This window comes from Pipistrellus kuhlii, unplaced genomic scaffold (assembly GCF_014108245.1).
Source record: "Pipistrellus kuhlii isolate mPipKuh1 unplaced genomic scaffold, mPipKuh1.p scaffold_m20_p_8, whole genome shotgun sequence".
NCBI classification, from domain to species: domain Eukaryota; kingdom Metazoa; phylum Chordata; class Mammalia; order Chiroptera; family Vespertilionidae; genus Pipistrellus; species Pipistrellus kuhlii.
In genome coordinates, this window is record NW_023425584.1 from 1,304,958 (window position 1) to 1,325,000 (window position 20,043).

At 65.6% G+C, this 20,043-nt stretch overlaps 1 protein-coding gene across 7 annotated transcripts in view; it reads right to left on the reverse strand.

The window, feature by feature from the left end:
• The window catches only part of TNRC18 (trinucleotide repeat containing 18), a 73,350-nt gene that overhangs the window by 23,874 nt on the left and 29,433 nt on the right, over positions 1-20,043 (reverse strand). For 4 of the 7 annotated variants that reach the window (XM_045576767.1, XM_036423446.2, XM_045576768.1 and 1 more), the window contains 12 exons: positions 18,880-18,982; positions 18,428-18,633; positions 18,015-18,161; positions 17,420-17,610; positions 15,566-15,998; positions 13,540-14,526; positions 9,617-9,792; positions 8,955-9,091; positions 8,682-8,810; positions 6,689-6,860; positions 4,875-5,235; positions 1,859-2,146 (listed from right to left, as the gene is read on the reverse strand). In XM_045576767.1, coding sequence (XP_045432723.1) covers positions 1,859-2,146; positions 4,875-5,235; positions 6,689-6,860; positions 8,682-8,810; positions 8,955-9,091; positions 9,617-9,792; positions 13,540-14,526; positions 15,566-15,998; positions 17,420-17,610; positions 18,015-18,161; positions 18,428-18,633; positions 18,880-18,982 — 3,330 coding nt within the window. The remainder of the gene's footprint in view (positions 1-1,858; positions 2,147-4,874; positions 5,236-6,688; positions 6,861-8,681; positions 8,811-8,954; positions 9,092-9,616; positions 9,793-13,539; positions 14,527-15,565; positions 15,999-17,419; positions 17,611-18,014; positions 18,162-18,427; positions 18,634-18,879; positions 18,983-20,043) is intronic. The other 3 variants (XM_045576769.1, XM_045576771.1, XM_045576770.1) reach the window with 3 other exon arrangements.

Below are 20,043 nucleotides of genomic sequence, written 5' to 3' on the forward strand. Positions count from 1 at the left end.
AAATACCCTCCTCGCTCTGTACGTGGGGTTGGCTGCTGTGACTTGGTTTGGTTTTCCAAAACCTGATCGATCAATGCCAAAGCGACCCGCTGCTGCCATAGCCGATGGGGGCAGCCCCGAGGAGGGAGGTGCAGGGGGACACGAGGGAGGGGGGTGCCTACCTACGGACCCACGAGCCAGGCTCGGCCCAGCTCTGACCCGCGGCGCCGTCTGCCCTACTCCCAGCCTTCGCTTTGCGTCCGAGTGCAGCGTGAGAGCGAATGCAAGAGACCAAAACAGACATTCAAAGCATCATGGGTAGGGGGCAAGGGTGAAGGTATGGTCAGGCTGCTGGGGAAGAAAGCAGACACACTAGAAAAGCCAAGCCGGTTAGGGGTTTAGTACCGTGTCAGTAAGGCCCTATTACCCAAATATCCCTGGGCAGACCCCTCGGCCATGCACAGTGGGCACCTCCCGGGCGCCCACCACACCGTCTGTCCTGTCACACCCGGTCCTGGTCTGGGGTCCCGGGGCCAAGAGCCGCTTGCTGGACCCAGGGGACTACGGCTTCTCTAAGGAGTGTGAGCTGAGGCAGGAGCACCCCACAATTTGGAAGCTGGTGCCCTGGCTTGAGGGGAAGGGGAATATGTGGAAGGGAGGTACTTGGGGACCCAAGTCCAGGGGAGAGGGGGGGAGGGGTTAGGGCTCATGTGGCCAGGAGGGGGGTGGCCTTGGGAGACGAGGCCGGCTGGCAAGCTGCCCGGGAGAATGTGCGCCCCAAGGGCACCTGGCTCCTGCTGTGCCGCCTGCTGGTCACCCAAAAGGGCTCTGGGCCACCCCGAGGGGAGGTGTGGGAGGAGGCAGACCAGGCATGAGAGCCAGGCTGGGAGTGGGCGGCACTCATCCCGGGGCCGAGCAGGGCCGGTCCCAGCAGCTCGGACACGCCTGGGCTCTGGCTCCCTGTGTGGATCTGCCCGGAAGCAAACCCTAACCCAGGGCAAGACATGCTGCGGAGTCTGCTGGCTGGGCGCTGACGCTGACCTCTGACCTCTGACCCTTTGGCTGAGCTGGACTCGCGGCAGGAGCTCCCCGCACAGCATTGTGCTTTGCCCCTCACTTGACCCTGCCCTGCCCACAAGCCCCTCCTGGCAAAAACGTGTTAGCAAACGGGTTTGGGAGCGTTTTGAAAGCACTGATGCAGAGCAACTGAGCTTTAAGGAAGCAAAACACAAACAAGCAGCTAAAAAAAAAAAGCAAAAGATGATGCTGGAGGTGAAAGCAGCTGGCTTTGAACCCGAACATGAAATGCATGCCTGCAGCTCCAGGGATATTTGGATAATAGGGAAAGCAGCGACTGAGTTACCCGCTGCCCCTTCCGGGCGGGGGCGGGGAGGGGAGGGACGAAATGAGGGAAGCGGCACCTAATGGTCTAAGTCAGGACACAGCAAGAGAGACAAGGCACACGGTTTAGTTAAAAAGAACTCGATACGTTTAATAAAGCTTGGTGTCCCCGCCCCGTACAAACATGGAGCCACACGCCCACACGACACCCCGTTACAAAAGGTCCCTGGGAGCCCTGCCGCGCCCACCCCGGCCTGCGTCCCGGACGGGGAGGCCAGGGTGGGGTGGCGGGCGAGTGGAGGAGGTGAAGACTAAAATCAGTCCGTATAACGGCTCAAAAAGAGCCAGCCCGGCATCGGCACAGATCCAGGTAAAACACCCGGCAGAGCTGAACGGCAGGCTACCCGCCAAGACCCGACGGCCGCCAGCGGCGCCATCGCTCGCACCCGCTCGCTCGCCCCCGCACGCACTCGCACTCACGCGCACCCGCTCCACACTCGCTGTAAGACACGGAAGGAGGGTGTGTGGAGCTAGTAACCTTGGTCAAACGAGTCCTCCGACGAATCGCTGAAGGAGGAGCGGGCCTCGACCTCCTGGAGCAGCAAGCAGAACGGCTGCTTCCTGCCTGCCAGCTTGGGCTTCAGAGTCCGGGCGGCCGCCAGGCCCCGCTTGGGCAGCGTGGGGCCCCCGGCCGGCGTGCCGCTCTTGGCCACCATGCCACAGAGCAGGGAGGACGTCAGCTTGGAGCCGGAGGGGCCCTGGGTGGCCCACTCGTCCTTCAGGAACTCCTCCTCCTCCTCCTCCTCCTCCTCCTCTGAGTCGGTATCTGCGGGCAAGGCAGTTGGTGAGAAGGTGGGTTGGGGCGGCGGGAGGGGCTGGTGTGTCTGTGGGTGATCAGCCGGCGCCCGGTGCGGCAGCTGAGAGGCCCCCGGCCTGCTGGCCGTGCAGCGAGCGGCGGGCCCTGCGCACAGCGGCCGCCTGGGCACACAGCCCTCCCGGGCCCGGGCGGGAGGAGCCCGCTCTCTGGAGACTCTCCCCGGCCACGGCCACGGCCACGGAGGTCACCTCGGCCCGCCATCCCACAGGGCCGCAGCAGCCCGGGGAGGGCAGGCCCAGAAGGGGACGGGCTCCAGTACCCTCCCCTGCCCCTCAAGTGCCAGCTCCCAGGGGCGTGGGGCTGGCGCGGGCACTTAGCCGCGCACGACTGTTCCCGCTTGCTGCTCAGCGATGTCACCGAGGCGGCCTGAAACAGGCGGGACACAGCAGTCATACCAAGCAAACTGGCAAACGATGCTCCTACCAGACAGCCGGTCACCCCACACCGCTGCCGGCACCCAGCCTCAGCCTCACTCCCGGGCGAGGCCAAGGTCTCCATCTGTATGAGGAGGAGCCCAGGCTGTGGGCATAGCTCTGCCCGCCCCCCCAGCACACGCAGCTCTGACGCGTCTTACACAGGGGCTGTCGAACACCACTTCCCTGAAGCGCCAGCTCTGCGCCCCGGCTGCTCCCCTGACCGTCCGTCCACCTGGAGCCTGGCCACAGGGACTCCGGCGGCCACACCACAGCTCGGTGTGCCGGCCACCTGCAAGGCCGAGAGCAGCCCCTCGGGCGGAGGGGAGGTCCTCCAGCTCCTCCTCCTCCACCTACGCTTCCCACTCCCACCGAGACCCGTCGCAGGCCGTCCGGCCGGCAGCTCTGGAAAGGACAGACGAGGGTGAGCCCGCCAGCCCCGCCAGGCCCCCGGCCGCGGCTCTGCCTCCTGTGAGCTCCATCCTGTCCTGGTCACCAGGGCCAACCTGGCTCCCCACCAGGCACGCCACCCAAGCCTACCTCCGGGAAAGAAAGGGCAGGAGGGCAGGAGGGCGGGCCCTCCCACCCCTCCCACCCCTCCCACCCCTCCCACCCCTCTCCCGTGGGCGCAGCACAGCTGGCCAGAACACCCCAGTCCGGCCTCGCTCTCCTTTGCCACGGCCAGCTGCCTCCTGCACCACCCAGCCGGCGACAGCGCGATGCCAGCCCATCTCCCTCACCCGGCAGTGAAGATGGAACCGAGTAGAACTGGCAGCCTGACGTGGCCAGTGCTCACAGCTGCTCCGTGGACTCAGCAGCTGGGACAGGCCCCGGGGCTAGGGCCAAGCTCAGCGCTGGCTGACTACCACGTCCACATGGAAGTGGGGGAAGGGCACTTCGGGCAGCCGGCCAGGCCACACCCACCAGCCTCCGCTGTGAAAGATTACAGGAGCAGCAAGCCTCCCACACCCTCTTCATTCCACCACCAGCCAGCCGGGCGAGGCACCCAGGGCTAAAGGCCTCCCGTCCTCCTCCGGGGCCGGCAGCGCGGCCGGATCACATCCCGCGCGCTGGTCCTCAGCACCGAGGCCGGCCTGCCTGCCCCGGAGAACCACCCTGGGGCCCATCGGTCACCGCACCCACTCCAGCACCCAGAGCAGCACCGCCTCCGGCAGGGCGCCAGGCCGGCCTTCACCAGCGCGGCTCCCTGCCAGCGCACCGCGGCCTGCAGGTCCGCTCCAACCCTCCTCTCCGCCCAGGAACACCGCACACACTTGCTGGTAATGTCAAAGGCGTCCGTTTTGCCCTGGACATTGAAACCCCGTCACCCACTGACCCACAAAGCGCTGACCAGAAGCCCGGACGCAGATCCCAGCAGCCGCCAGGGGAAAGCCCTCCACCACCCACAGCCCGGGACCTGCACCGCCGCCCGCTGGGCTTCCCTGCAGCAGCCACGCCGGCTCCCATCCATCCATCCAGCCAGCCAGCCAGCCTGGGCACCGCGTGCCCTGCCCACACCGACCCTGCTCCACGACCGCCGCGGGGCGGGCGCCACAGGCCGCGGAGCGGCGCCGGGCTGACCGTGACCCAGGAAACGTGGCCCGAGCTCCCGGGGAAGGAGCACCGGCGCATGCAGCTCAGCCCAGGCCCACAACGGCGTTCGGGGCTCAGCCGCCATCTGCGCCAAGCAGCGACCGTCCTGGGCCCCATCCTTCGCGGCTGCAAGTCCTGGGCCTGATCCTGCCCCGATTCCCCCGCCTGCGCGGCCAGCCTCGCCGCCTCAGCATGTCCTCAGGGACAACATGGCGGCCGCCTAGATGGCCGTCACACACACAACGTGGAACGCCGCCCGCACCGCCCCTCGTGCGGCTCCCGCCTGGCGAGCGCCCATCGGACGCTGCCACCGACCCGCGGCGGCAGGGCGGGGGGCCGCCCGTGGCTGAGGCAGCGGGAGCACCTCTATGGTCCTGAGCGGCCGCTCTAGGCAGGACAGCCCGAAACTCTATGGCACAAAGCCTCCGCCTTCACGGCTTTCCGGAAGGCCAGCCCCAGTGGGCAGGCGGACTTCCGCTCCCTCCACCAATCACTGGAGGCCGCCCAATATGGCCGCAGCCACCGCAGGCACTTCCGCTTCACGGGACCCACTTCCGGACCCACTTCCGGCCTGGCGCGGAGCAGAGACAGGAAAGAGACCTTGGAGAACCCCAGACAGACAGAGACCACGAGAAGCAGCGCACGGAGGGGGCGCGGCACCCGCTACTTACTGTAGGAGTAGCTGCTCACTTCCGAGGCGAACGGGGAGTGGGCCGACTTCGGCTGGCCCCGGGCCTTGAAGCCCACCTCCATCTTCCTGGCTCTGGAGGCCCGTTTGTGTTTACCTTCTCGGGAGGCTTTGAGCGACAGGCCGAGGCCTTTGGCCAGCGCCCTCCTGTCCTTGCCCAGCAGGCTCTCGTAAGGCGTCAAGTACCGGCCGCAGCCCCCGCCCGGCTTGGCCTTCCCCCCACAACTGTCCGAGAACTTGAAGGGGGACTTCAGCTTGTCCTGCTTGGTGAGGGACAGGGCCTTGTCCAGCTTGCTTGCCAACTGCTCCTGGTCGCTGGCCATCTTCTTCTTCTTAATCTTCAGCTGGAGAGGGAAGGGGGGAAGTCCTGGGTTAAGACACCAGACCCCCACGGGGCAGTGGGTCTCCGTGCACAAGCTCTGACGAACCCGACTCCGGCTCTCCTCTCTGCCTCTGTGGTTTCTGACACGCCGCTTCACTCCTAGCCTCGATTCTCCTACTCTGTGAAATGGGGACAGCTGTGGACGAGCACCCACAAGGTTGCTCTGAAGGGGAACCGAGGTAAGGCACACGGAGCCCTGAGCAAACAGCCAGGGACAAGGATCACGGGCACTGGCCTGGCTCCCGGGTGCTGCCTGGTGCCTCCGAGGGAAGCACTCGGAGAAACAGCACTGCCAACGAGCCGGAGCAGCCAGCTGGATTGAGGGAGGAGGACAGGACCCAAGATCGAACACCCAGATCACAGCCCGGCTCATCTGCTTATCACAGCCACCTAAACGGCTGGCGAAGAGGCCTGCCTGGCCCATCCAACTCCAGGGGCCGCGGCTGCCAAGAAAACGCCGGGAGCGTGCCTGGGACGCCTGGAGCAGAGCTCAGAGATTCCCAAGATTAAGCTCCTGCCTTCTCTCTCATCAGCTGGAGCCATTTGTGGCTGAAGTGAAATGGGCAGCTTCCAAGCCATTAATGCCCCTCATATGAATATCTTAGCTCGATTTTCTTTCACCAGATAACATCTCGTAAGGAAAAAAAAAGTTGGGACAGCATCATTTAACAACAAAAGTGCCCTTCACCACTGGAGAGTAGAAGGCCGGTGCTGGTGTACCACCTGGCTCTTCCCCACCCCCACATCCCTGACTCTTCCCTCTGAGGGCCAAGGAACCCAACAGCCCCCCCCAGGGCTCTGCGGGAGGGAGACAAGGTGGACTGAGGACTGAGAGGCATGGGCTCTGATGGGATGGTTTCCCTGCTCTGCAGAAAGAAGGACAATCAGCCGAAACTGGTTTGGCTCAGTGGATAGAGCATTGGCCTGTGGACAGAAGGGTCCCAGGTTCGATTCCAGTCAAGGGCATGGACCTTGGTTGCGGGCACTTCCCCAGTAGGGGGTGTGCAAGAGGCAGCTGATCAATGATTCTCTCTCATTGATGTTTCTAACTCTCCCTCTCTCTTTTCCTCTCTGTAAAAAAATCAATAAAACATATTTTTTAAAAAATAAAAAGGAGCTGGCTCTCCACCCGTTACGTCTGCGGAGCTCACCAAGGGAATTACAACGGCATCAGGCCCTTATTCCTGTGAACTGCAGGCCGGTGAAGCCGCTCATTAAACAATTATACCGTTAAACAGCGTAATCGTGCTATCGGGTGAAAAACACCACCTGCAAGCTCCGGGCTCAGCTCTGCCTGAGGCTGTGCTGCTGTGTAAGTCTCCAGGCCGTCATTTCCTCTGGACAAGGAGGCAGGCTGGAGACACAACGTTTCTCCGCAGCACGGGGCTGCCTGCGGTGGGAGGCGGGCTCCTCACCTGACTCAAGAAGTCCGATGGCACCTCGTGCTCGTCCCAAGGCTGGCTCCGCCCCCTCGCTTTCCCGGGTCCCACGAGGGCGTCGTGTTCCTCCTCAGGCCCCTTGTGTCTCTTCCTCACGCCCGCTCCCAGCTCGAAGGCCTCCGATGCCAGCAGGGGCTTGCTGCTCAGCCTGCAACCAGAGGCACCGTTGGTCAGCGCCCGGTCGGGCAGCGCTCAGGGCTGCAGCCCGCCCTCGTGGCCCCGAGGGTTGGCTCTGGACGGTGAAGCAGACAGTGACGACACAGTACCCAGTCCTGTGGAACTATGGGGCTGGGATTTGGGGAGATTTGTGAATGGGAAAGAAGGAAAACTCCACGGCAGTCGCCTCTGCTGGCCTTTCTCCCATGTCCCTCACACATGCTCACACACACAGCTTTGCATGGTCAGACGCCTCTTCAACCAAAATGTGCCAGGAGCAAGGATCAGAAATGCCCAGGACAGCCACCTGAGGGGAGGGTGACCAAAATCCAGAGCTTAAAGAAGGAAGCCCGACCAGCCTCCAGCCTCCGTACTCAGGAGTGAGCACAGTAGGGACGGGTCCTGTTGAGGATTTCTCTTGGCTGCTCTAAGCTAAACCCTCACAAGGAATAACAGGAAGAGCAGCTAACTTTTTCCTGGTGCCTGCTCTGTCTCCTCCGGTGTCATGCTTTATATTTTAGCCACAGGACAAGGCTTTATTCTCTGTGCTATTTTGTTGTTGTTTATCCTCATCTGAGGATTTTTTCCATTGGTTTTTAGGGAGAGTGGGAAAGGGAAAGACAGAAACATGAATGTGAGAGAAACACATTGATTGGTTGCCTCCTGCACAAGCTCCGACCAGGGAGGAGCCTGCAACTAACATACGTGCCCTTGACCGGAATCAAACTCAGAACCCATCGGTCCACAGTCTGACACCCTATCCACTGAGCCACACTGGCCAAGCAATGTACTACTTTTCATAGATGAATCTGAGGCTTGAAAAAGCCAACACCTGGCCAGGGTCACAGCAAAGGCTGGAGCTGGGGCTCAGAAGCAGAAAGCACAATCCCCCAGGTTCCACGCTCCTACCCATGGGGGGCGTAGTGCCGGCCGCCCGCTCTCCTCCCCAGGAGCTGCTCTCCCTCCTGCATGGCTGGTGGGCGTTTCTCCTCCATCCTCCATCTACCTCATCCAGGAAAGCTCCGTGCAATCCCAGGGGCTCGGGGCTACCTGCTCCTGAGGAGACCTGTGGCAGACCCCGACTCTCCGGTGCCTTATGAAGGCCCCGGGGCCCCTGCTCCCTCAGGCCAAGCACCAGGCCATCTAGCGTCGCCTGCACTGAAGTCACAGGCTAAGGCGCACGCCACACCTCCCTGACTGGGCCTCCTTCAGCTCCTGCTGCCCGGCACCAGGGAGGCCACAGCACCTCCCTGCCCCCGCCGGCCGGCAGGGAAGGCTCTCAGTCTGGCCTGCCTCCAAGATGCCCCGAGGGGCCACACGGAACTTCCACTGCCACTCCAGGGGCTTGTGCCCAGAGCGACAGAGGCGGCGGCCAGGGTCCGGCCAGGGGGCGGGAATGGCACTGCCCGGCACAGAGAGAACCAGAGACCCAGTGACCACACAAGCTGGAGCCCTCCCCCAGGACTGGGCTCGGCCGGCCCGCCACGCGAGGGGCAGGAGAAGAGTAGGAGCTGGTTGCGAGCCACGGAGGAAGCAGGCGTGGCAGGACGAGGTGTGAGACGTTTGGGCAACGGCCCCGAAGCCGCTCGCTGGGGCCACCTGCCCGCGGCTGAGCATGGGGCTGCGTGCCCGGCGGGCGAGTCTGCCTGTGCGTCCCCATGCCCCTGGCTTGCCCTCTCTCCCTGAGAGCTAGCAAACCCGGGGCCAGGGCCCGAGGGACTCGAGGTCCCAGTGCCCTGACGCAGGCCCTGCGCGGGCCCGCGCGCCCCCCTCCGAGCTCTGCCGTCCCCGACCCCCGAGGGGCCAGCCTTACTTTCCGCTACTGTTGCGGCTCTTCCCTCTCTTGCGAGGGGGCGACAGGGCGCTCAGGGCGTGGGTCCGTTTCCGCGGCCTGCCAGGGCCTCTGCGTGCCAAGCTTCTATGGGGTTCCTCGAGCCTGTCCCTTAAAGAGAATCACACGCTGGGCTAGACGACGCGCCCACATCACTCGGTGCACACACACCTCGGCCGGCCTACACAGCGGACCTACTGAGCGCCACGCGAGGGCCCGGGCGGGGCGGGGCGGGGCGGGGCGGCGGGCACTCACTCAGACTCCCGGCGCCGCTGCAGCTTCACCAGCTCCCGCTGCTTCTCCTTGTACTGCCGCTGCACCTCGGCCAGCCGCATGCGGAAGTCCAGCTCCATGGCGTCCATGTGCTCCAGGGAGGACTTCATGGCGAACATCTGGGGGGAGGAGGGAGATGGGGGTGAGGACGCCGACCCGCTGGCTCCCGCCGCCTCATCAGGCGCCTGCTCAGGGGGGCACGAGGCTTCATGGCCAAGACCAGGCGCCCAGCTCAGATCCCCCCCTGCTGCCTTCTAGCCGTGGCCTTGAGCAACACAGACACCTCCTCTGCGGGACAGGGACCGAAAACCAGCTTCGGCGGCTGCGTCAGGCCAGCTGGCCGGGAACAGCAGCTCAGGCAGCGGCCGCCACAGAGGGAGGCTCAGAGGCCGAAGCCACTGCCCAAGGCCCCGGGAGCTAGGGGCACAGCCAGGCCTCCTCTTCCGCTTGTCAGGCTGCCGCCACAGGATGCACCCACAGGTAAACCGAGGCCCAGAAATACGCAACAGCTTGCCAGGACCGCACGGCGAGGCGGCGGTGGGAGCTGGACCTGGGTCAGCCCTTCCAGCTCCAGGCCAGCCAAGCCCCAAGGTCGTCTCCGGGGGGACCGTCTCAGCCCCACGGCACAGGCCCAGACGCCTCACCCGCTCCTCCTTCTTCTGCATCCAGCTGTACTTCTTGTTGGGGTTCAGCTCCCGCGGCAGCCGCAGGCTCTTGAGCGGGTCCACGAAGGGGCTGTCCAGCACCTCCTTGAGCATGTGGCTGCTGGCCGCCAGCAGGCTCTCCAGCGAGGGCCGCACCGCCAGGCCCCGCTCCGCACCTGCGACAGAGGCCCGTGAGCCGCCCCGCTGGGCGCCGGACAGGACTGGGGCGCTGCAGCCCAGCCCCTCGGACGCCCCAGGGAGGGGGCGGCCCCCAGGTCACTATCAGACTAAGTGAGCGGAGTTCTGACTTAACTGACGTTTTCTCTGGCATGTAACACGTGACCACTGGCATGTAACACGTGACTGTCCCATGTGTACGGCTCCACGAGGCCGACGTGAGTAATCACGCTGCCAGACCCCGCTCCTCACTGGGGGTCCCTGCCCCTCCGCACGGGTTCTGGGGGTGCTGCCGGGCTGCCTTCCCATGAGGTGTCGGCAGCGCCCCCAGCCGGACAGCCCTGTCACTGCCCACTGAGCCCCTGGCAGGCTCCTCTCTCTCCTGATGGAAACTGAGGCCGCCGAGCATGAACCCATCAGCCCCCGTGGGGGGGTCACAGGGACCCCGAGGCCCGCCCGAGGCGGCCCCGTGCAACACCCTTCAAAGCCTCCCAGGACCCGGGCTGCTGGATACGGCTGCTCCGGGCAGAGGAGGGCCCACGGGGGCTTGTCACCTCCTCCCGGCCAATGAGCGGGTCTTGCTGGGGCTCTCAGGACCGACACCCCAGTGCAGCCCGAGACCAGCTGCTACGGTGACTGTGTCCCCCCAAAATCACACGTTGAAGACTGAACCCAGCCCCTTAGAATGTGACCTGACTTAGAGATAGTCTTGAAAGACGCGGGTCAAGGTGAAGTGAAGTCTGCAGTGGCCCTCAGCAATGTGCCTACCTCCTCGAGGAGATGAGGCCACGGCCACGGGGACGGCCATGTGAGGACACAGAACACATCCCACTACACACAAGGAGCAGGCCTGGGAGAACCGCCGCCCACACCTGGCTCTAGGGCCCCAGCCTCCGGGACCTGCGACCCCAGCTGCTTGTTTCCCTACGGGGGGACTGGGCCAGAGCGCTGACGTGCGGCCCCCGCAGCCCGAAGCTGGCAGCGGGGGAGGGTGTTCACTCGGTGGGCAGCCAGGTGGGAGGCCTGGTGGCTCAGGAAATGGCATGGCCATGGGAGGAGCACCCCATGCTCACCACTAGCCCCACTGCCCAGCTCTGAAGGGAAACCGCGGGCACTGGTGCTGTCCTTCAGCCATTGAGGGAAGCAGGGGCCGCAGCCCGCACTCCCCGCAGCCCCCGCCACAGAGCCACACCCACCGTGCTTTGGGGCACCTCAGAGCCCGCATCCAAACCACCTGCTGTTCTCCTGCCAAGCTAACCCCCACCCGCAGCTTCCCCAGCTCACAGCCTCCCTCCTCACCTCCCGCACCCCGCCTGGCCTGGACCCAGGGCCCGCCTGAGCCTCCACATAGCCCCACCCTCCAGCTCACTCCAGCTCAGAATGGCCCCCCATGACTCTCCATTCAAAGGGAAGGCCCCCCAAGACTGCCCCCCCCCCGACCTCCTCCCCACCACCCCCTCCCAGGCCACTCCAGCCCCAGCCGCCCTGCTCTCTCCAACGCCAGACACTCCCCTCGGCGTCTGCGTCTGCTGTCCTCTGGCCTGAACGGTTTTCCCCAGAAGAGCCGTCCGCCCTCGCCTTCCTCACGTCCCCGTATCAGGAGGGGCCTCCCTGGCCGCCCCCCAGGAGCGCCCCTGCCCCCTCCGCTGTGTCTGCACCTCGGTGGGTGCCCCGCCTGCCCCCCAGGCCGTGCTGGGCTCAGCAGCATGTGCTGCCACCACCGCAGACGCCTAACAAGCATCTGCTGACCGAGGGCCCCAGACAGAAAGCGAGGCAGGTGCGAAAGGAGCCAGGGTGAGCGGCGGCCCCCAAACTGCAGACTCTCCTCAGCCCCCTCGGGGGTCCCCCCTGAAAACCATCCACCAGTTGGTAGGACTTAGAGGGTTTTTCAATTTTCTCTGAAAAAAAACAACACACCAAACCATTTCAACAAAAGGCAGCAATGAACTCCGGAAAAAACCAAGCACACATCTGAGGGGGACAGGGCGCTGAGGGGAGCCGCTGGACAGCCACCCCACCCCGGGGCAGGTCCCCAGGAACCCCCGCCGGCTGGGCAGAAGTCTTTCTGCAAGGGCAAGGGCACAGCGCTCCCAGCAGCCGGAGGAAGCAGGCAAGGAAAGGAGGCAGACGCCCAACCAGCGAGGACAAGCCGAAAACTGGGCAGTCCCTAAGAAACAGTCAGAAAACATCAACGCTGCCCTGGCCGGTGTGCTCAGTGGTTAGAGCATCAGCCTGTACACCAAAGGGTCTCGGGTTCAATTCCCGATCAAGGGCCCCTCCCTGGGTTGCAGTGCATGTGGGAGGCAGCCAGACAATGTTTCTCTCACATCCGTGTCTCTCCCTCTCCCCCTACCTTCTTCTCTGAAAAACAATGGGGAAAAATATCCTCAGGCGAGGGCTGACAAAGAAAATAAAGTTAAGTATGATAAAATAAAAAACACAAATGTCCCAAATAAAAAACATGCACACGTTTTAAAAAACCTGAGCTGGTTAGTAAAGACCCTACACGGAGCAGGAGCTGAGCACTGCTGACCGGACGGTCCCAGCTTAGGAACGAGAGCGGAAGCCGCACTAGAGGAAGCCAGCCGGGCGCCGCGCTGCTCTGCTCACCGCCACGGCCACGGCCACGGCCACGGCCACTGCTGCCACGGCCACTGCCGCCACGGCCACTGCCGCCGGTGCCCTCTGCCCGCGAGGCTGACCCACAGCCCCCTCTCCACACAGTTCTGGGAGCGCCCATGTTCTATGTTGCACTTCGTTTTGTGCCCAGCCCTTTTGCTGAGGGCACCCCGCTTCCGTCGGAGGCCCCCCTTCTCCTCAAGGTGGAGCATGCTCAGTCCGGTCCTTTCCATCCCCTGGCCCCCAAGGGGGCACTTCTGCAAAAGGCGTGAACCCTAGAGCCAGCGGATGGCGGCCCCTTTGCCAGAGCTGCCAGGACTGGGTGCCTCTTCTGGAGGCTGCTGAGCTGAGAGGCCCCGGGCCTGGAGTGGGTATGCCCCCCACCCCCATGAGAACAGTGGGCCTGCCCTGAATGAGGCCAACAGAGAGGAACATGGAGCACAGGGAGGGAGGGACGAGGACAAGGTGGGCTCCTGATAACTTGGCTTGAGCCCCTGGATCCAGCCGTACCTGAAGCTATTCATCTAATCACTGCTGTCCCTCAGTTCCAAGAGCCAATAAATGTCCTGCTTTTTCTAAGCCAATTAAAATGAATTTCTGCCCCTGGCAACCCAAAGGATCTTGCTATACAAAACTCACACGGACAGAACAAGAGAAAAGTCACCACCGAGAACCCCATAGATGGGCTGAACAACAGGAACCCACAACCTGTTGACCTGGACACTTGGAAACAGCCAAGGTGACAAGTTTTACGTATATTTTACCAAAAAAAGGTTTCAGTAGATACGAATAAGCCATGTCCTAGTGTTTTTAAAACGTTTAGATCTTTTTCTTTTTTTTTAATTCTCACCCGAGGATATTCTTCCATTGATTTGTAGAGAGAGCGTGGAAGGGAGAGGGAAACAGAGAGAAATGCCGCCTCCTGCACCGACCTGGACCTGGGCCAGAGAGGAGCCTGCGACCGAGGTGCGTGCCTTAGGCAGGAATCGGACCCTTCAGTCCGCAGGCCAACGCTCTGCCCCCCGAGCAAAATCAGCCAGGGCCGAAGCGTTTAAATCTTGTAAAATCGCATGCACACACGCACGCGCACACGCACGCACACGCACCACCGCGCCCAGCCCACTCACCGGCGCCGTCCTGGCTCCTCCGCTCCAGCTCCAGCTCGGCGATCTCGCTCAGCAGGGTGATGCCGTGCAGGAAGCTCTGCTCCAGCACCAGGCTCTGCGCCGCCTCCAGCTGCTCCAGGGCCTGGGCTCCGGCGCCCGGGGAGGGCAGGGGCCGGGCCTGGGGCAGCTCCGCGGCCGCCGCCAGCGCGTTCATGCCGGCCAGCGGGTCCTCCAGGCCGGGCGGGAACCGGTCGGAGCCCGCCTCTTCCGGGAAGCAGGCGCTGCCGGGCTCCGGTGCCGCCTCCTGGGCCTCCTGGGCCTCCAGGGCCTCCAGGCCCAGACGCTGTCCCTCCCCGGGAGGCATGTCACAGTCACCCAGCTCCAGGCTGGGCTGGGGCTCGCTGGGGGCTGCCTGGGCCAGGTCTTCCTCGGGCACTGCCTCCGCCACGGCCACGGCCACGGGCACGTCCACGGGCACCTCCACGGGCTCCTCCTTAGCCTCGACAAGCATCTCTGGGGTCAGCCGGCCCCCCAAGTCCGGGACGGCCGTGCAGGATGCCGTCCGACCCGGCGAGTCCACGGGCGCATCGGCCCCCTCGGCGAAGTCCAGGCCCCCGGAGGGCTCCGCGCCGCCCTGCCCACCGGCGCCCAGAGCCTGAGCGTCCAGCAGGCCGCCTCCGCGGCCGCCCTCCGGGCTCGGGGCCGCCAGGGCCTCCTCGGGGCGCAGTGCCAACGGCGACTCCAGGGCGGGCAGCTCCGCGGGGCCCTCGTCCACGTCCTCCACCTCCGCCTTCACCTCCCGCTCGGCCAGCGGCTCGTCGGCGGGGCCCTCCCTCAGCGGCGCCGGGAGCTCCGAGGGCGGCAGGCGGAGGGGCTTGTCCTCGGCCGGGAGCGGCACGTCGGGCGCCAGGCCGTCGGCGTCGGCGGCCGCGGTGGGCTGCAGCAGGAACGGGTAGGGCCTCCCGTAGTGCGGAGGCAGTGCCGGGAACGGGTACCGGGGCGGGATGTCTGCAAGGACACGGCGGTCAGCCATCCGGTCAGCGGGCCCCTCTGCCTGCCACGCCCGCCCTCCCTGCGCCCTCACCAGCACCCGCCCACCAGCCGAGACCGGCCACACCCCCCTATGCCCGCCAGGATCTCACCCCGGGGGCATCAGCCACCAGCCTGGCCCCAGGGGTCTTCAGACTCACAGGAGGGACCCACAGGCAGCACTTCCTCCAGCCCCGCCCCCAGCACCAGGGCCCGGGCCCAGCTGGTTCGGAAGCCAACGCCTAGTAAGACCCCAAACAGTGCCCCAGCCTGTGCGCCTCGGGCCTCTGTGCACAGGGACCGCCCGCCCCACCTGTTAGAGCCGAGGTGGGCACCCAAGTTGTTAAAAAACTGTAACACACCCCCCCTTTACTCTGAACTCCCGCCCTCGAGTGAAATCTCCCGAGAGCGGGCTGGGGGAGCGCATCTGCCCAGCACCCCCAGGCCCCCGAGCGGGGCAAGTGGCAGGAGCTTAAGAGTAACGGGGGGGGGGGGGGGAGCATGCACAGAGCAGCCCGGGGCCGGGTACGTGCTTGGTGCTGAGCATCAGTGTGGCATCGAGCTCCGCAGAGAGGGCCAGCCACTTGCCCACCATCACACAGCGTCCCGGTGGCAGACTCTGCTCTAAACTCAGTGTCCCAGGCACACGCCCACTCTCAGCCCCGGGGAGGACTGTGGGCCTGAGGCCACGTATGCCACATCCCCGCTGACAGGATGGGAAAGAGCGTGTGTGCCTGCAGCACACGGGGTGGGGTCCCGCCTGGGATGGGAGTCCCCACACTGCTCTCGGCGTGACTGGCCCATGGCGGGCCCGGGGCTGGCTGCCCTGTGGTCTCAGCGTGCGTTCTGCCACCACACACGTCTCCCTGACACCACCGGGGACGAGTGGGGGAGGAGGGGGCTGTGCTGGGTGCCTGGGTCCCCTCCCGGTGCTCCCCAGGCCTCAGCAGAGCAGTGGCGGGGTGGGTCAATGAAAGACTCGGGCGGACGGGCAGACCAGCGTGGAGAGCATGCCCACCTGAGAACAAGGCCTGGAAGGGGCTGGCGGCGTCCTTCTCCAGCTCCAGGTCCTTCTTCTCCACCACGTTCTCGGGCGCCTCCTCCTTGCGGGCGATGCCGGGCGCGGGTGGCGGGGAGGCGGGCGGCGGGCTGCTGGGGTGGGAGCTGGGCATGGCGGGGTAGGCGTAGGCGGGCGGCGGCTTGGTCACGTCCTCCAGCTTCTGGATGACCTTGGCCTTCAGGGCGGCCACCGGGGAGGCGCGGGGCGACGGCGGGGGGCTCACGGCCTTGCCGTACGTGCCCGCGGGGCCCGGGGCCAGGCCGGGCGGCTTCCGGGGCAGCAGCCCGGGGCCCGCGCCGGCCAGGCCGGCCTTCCCAGCGGCCTCCAGGCTCCGCTTGCTGACCTTCTCCTCCATCTCCGCCCGGTGCTCCTGCGCCTTCAGCCGCTCCTGCTGGAGAGGGCCCACAGGCGGGGTCAGCGCAGCGGCACCACGGCCCGTCCCCGGGGCCCCCGGCCCCCCGAGAGCAGCAGGAGGGGTCCAGGGTGCAGGCTGCCCACCCCACCCCTGGCCCGAGGCGGACATTCCGCCACAGAGCGCGTGCAACAAGCACAGTGTTCCTTCCAGAACCCAGGAGACAAAGCGGGGCCTCCCGCCCGGCCGGGGCCCCTGGGCCCCTCAGTGAGGGCAAGGGGAGCCCGGGAGGGGGGCTCCCAAAGACGGAGGGGCATGCCGCAGGAGAGCTCCCTGCCTGCCAGGCTCCTGCAGGAGCCCTCTCAAGAGTAAAGTGACCAGACGTCCCGCTTTCGGCGGGACAGTCCCAACCTAAAAAATCGGGATTTTTTTAAGACTCCACGGGACGCGGGACAAATTGTTAAAAAGAGGAACATGCCGAAACCGGTGTGGCTCAGTGGATAGAGCATCTGCCTGCGGACTGAGAGGTCCCGGGTTCAATTCCAGTCAAGGGCATGTACCTTGGTTGCAGGCACATCGATGTTTCTTTCTCATCGATGTTTCTAACTCTCTATCCCTCTCTCTCCCTTCCTCTCTGTGAAAAAATCAATAAGATACATTATTTTAAAAAATTAAAAAATAAAAACCGGGATGTCTGGGTCACCTTACTCAGGGGCAGCCAGTGGCCACTAGGCTGAGCCCCCACACATGTACACACACACACACACACACACAGCTGCTGGGCGTGGTGCACGGCCACTCGGCCTCACTGAGCAGCCATGTGACCCAGGAGCCGGCAGCCCCCTTTCCAGAGGAAACTGGAATCCCTGAGAGGGAAGGCCATGGTCCGAGGGCACACAGCCAGGCGTGCCAGAGTGAGGCTCACACCCACGTGCCCTCTGCTGCACGGGCCCCCTGCCGACCCCCCCGATGGCCGCTGGACGGGGGGAGGGACAAGGCCCAGCCGAGGACAGGCGTGGGGACTGCCTGCGAGGAGGCAGGGGCGTGGGGAGCCCGTCTTAGGGGATTCGGCAACGCGGATGTCCGAGGCCAGCCCCAGCCCAGGGGAGCCCAGGCCATCAGGGCACGGGGACCCTGCAGGGGCCCACTGGGATATCCCTTCGCGGTCCCATCCGAACCTCCCGGTTCACAGGCCGCCTCGCCTGCCACTGCTTCCCGCACCCCAGCCCCGCCAAGCTCTGCCCTCCTCTGGGCCTGGCTCACTCCGCGGTGCCCTCTGCCCAAGGGACCCTCCACCACAGACTCCTTTAGGTCTCTGGGTAAACGCCACCTCTTCCAGGAGGCCCTCCCTGACCACCAGCCTCTCGTTTCTTCTCCCCCCACCCCCACGGCCCATGACCGTTTGGCGTGTCTGCTGGTTGGCCTCAGTGACCCAGAGCCCAGCGCCCCGCCCCACTCACCACCAGCTGGGCGCTCCGCTGCAGCTCCAGCGCCTGGGCCGCCTGCTGCTGCAGGTACAGGAGCTCCTGCTGCCGCAGGAAGTGCTGCTGGGAGAAGAGCTGCAGCTGCTGGGCGTGGTGCAGGGAGCTGCGGCCCGGGGGGTACAGGGCGGGCCAGAGGGGCGGCACCGCGGCCCGCTCCATCAGCTCCGCTGCGGGCGAGGGAGAGGCACAGTGAGGGACTCCGACCGGGCACCCGCCACCCCGAGGGGCCTCACAGGGGCCCTGTCCGCCCCCCACCCCCGTCCCTGCAGCCTCAGGCTGGAGCGCGCCCACATGCGTGTCCCCCCCCCCCCCCCACTGCACCCAGGGGCTGCCAAGTGGGTGCTGAGGGAGGGGCGCGGAGCTGGGGGTGTCCATGCCCGTCCAGTGGCCCTGTTCTGGTGCTCCACGTGGGTTCTGGGTGGGACCCCAGGGGAGCTTACCCCAGGACCCTGATTTTATCACATGTGGAACCCCGTCCGAAAGTCCTCTCTGAGCCTGACTGCCTGCTGGGTGCCCCCTTCCCCCGCACCCTGCAGGAGACCCTGGCACTCTGGGTGAGGCCAGCACTTACCCAGGTGAGGCAGGTGGTCGCTGGGGACCACTACCAGCTGGCCGGACTGGGGGTCCCTGACGAACTGGTAGGCTGAGGGCAGGGAGCCCCCCAGGCCGGGCGGGAAGCCGGGCGCCATGCCCTGGTGCAGAGATGGGGGGGCCAAGCCTAGGAGAGATCCAGGCCCACGTCATTGCTGGGGACCCCAGCCCAGCCCTTCCCTGCCCACTCCCCCAACCCTGTGCAGGAAGCTGAGGGGCGAGGGGACACCCACAGCTGCCCACCCCTGGGCACCCCCCCCCCAGACTGCCGTCATAATCGCCCTCCTGGACAAGTGAGGGAGGAGAGGCGGCAGCCCCCAAAGAAGGCAGCAGCCAGCTGAGCTGGCCTGGCCCGCCCCGCCCCCCCTGGGCAGGGGGAAAGGACCCGCTCACCGTAGGGGTGTCCGGCCAGCCACATGGACGTGCTGCTGGACCGGGGCAGCCAGGGGTGCGTGGCCAGGTGGGCGGCGGGGTCGGCGGACCAGCGGCCAGAACCTGCCAGCGCCGGGCCCCCGGTCACCATGAGGTTGGGGTTCAGGCCGTTCGCAGCACAGCCAGAGGGGTGCAGCCGGGCCAGGTCGGCCAGCTCCTTGCTTTCTCTGGAAGGAACAGGCACGGGGTAGCCGGGCGGCCGCGGGCACCGAGCTGCGAGGCCCACACTGCACCCCGACTAGAGCCGGGCTCCGCTCCGAGAGCCGGGCTGCGGGGTCCCGGAGCCCTGGCCAGGGTCAGGGTCCGGGCTGGGGCAGCTCCCGCACGCAGCACCCGTGGCCGAGGAGCCAGGTCCCGTGAGGGTCCCCCCGTCAGCCCCCGGCACGGGGCCCGCACCTGCCGCCCGCCCTCACCTCAGCAGCTTCTCCTGGTCCCGGTCCAGCCGCGCCCCCAGCAGCCGCTCCTCGCGGTGCCGGCCGCGCTCATCCGCGCAGTCCTCGTCCGCCCGGCCGTGCCCTGCCGGGGAGGGGAGGTGAGCCCGGGGGTGCAGGGGCCCCGCAGAGCCCTCCACATGCGGACAGAGGCCTGCCCCCCACACGCCCGCCAGGCACCCCTCCTTCCAGCCCAGAGCCCCGAACGCGCACAGGCAGCCACACCTCCTGTAACGCCTCATCACACCTGTCACAGGCCCGGCCGGTGCTGCCCACTGGTTAGAGCGCCCGCCTGCTCCCTGAAGGGTCTCGGCCAAGAGCACACACCTGGGTGCAGGTTCAACACCTGGCCCGGTGGGGGCCCACGTGGGAGGCAACCAATCACTGTGTCTCTCTCTCCTCCCCTCTCCTCCTTCCTCCCTGTTCTCTCTAAAAGTCAGTGGGAAAAACATCCTCAAATGAAAACCTAAAAAAAGAAACTAACTCTACTTACTACTTTGAGGTCAGCAAGGCAGGCTGGGGGGGCGGTCAAGGCAGAGGGAACCGCAGCCCAGAGACTGGCTGCGGGTCCGAGCACAGCCACGCCCACGGCCGTCAGCACCACACGGGCCGCCCGGCCCGGTCGTGGCAGACACGTGGCTGCTCGGTCGGCAATCGGAACATCAACGCCCGGAGCAGGGTCCGAGGGCGTGAGGTGTGGGAGCTGCCACCACTCGCCGGCCCGCCATTGCCCGCAGGAGCCCCCGAGGCTGGCTCAGCTTCGCCTTCCGCGAGGCCCCGACCCCCCGCCCAGCAGAGAGGGGGGGTCCCCAAGCCCAGCCTGGCCCATGCGGAGGGGGTAGGAGCCCGAGGGCCCCCACTGTGGCCCTCCTCGCCTGCGCACACGCACACACCACACACACCACACACACACGCACACACACTCACACACATTCTCTCACACACACACACACTCACACACACCACACACACCACACACACCACACACCACACACACCACACACACACACACACACCACACACACCACACACACCACACACACACACCACACCACACACACACACACACCACACACACCACACACACCACACACACCACACACACCACACACACACACACACACACACACACCACACACACACACA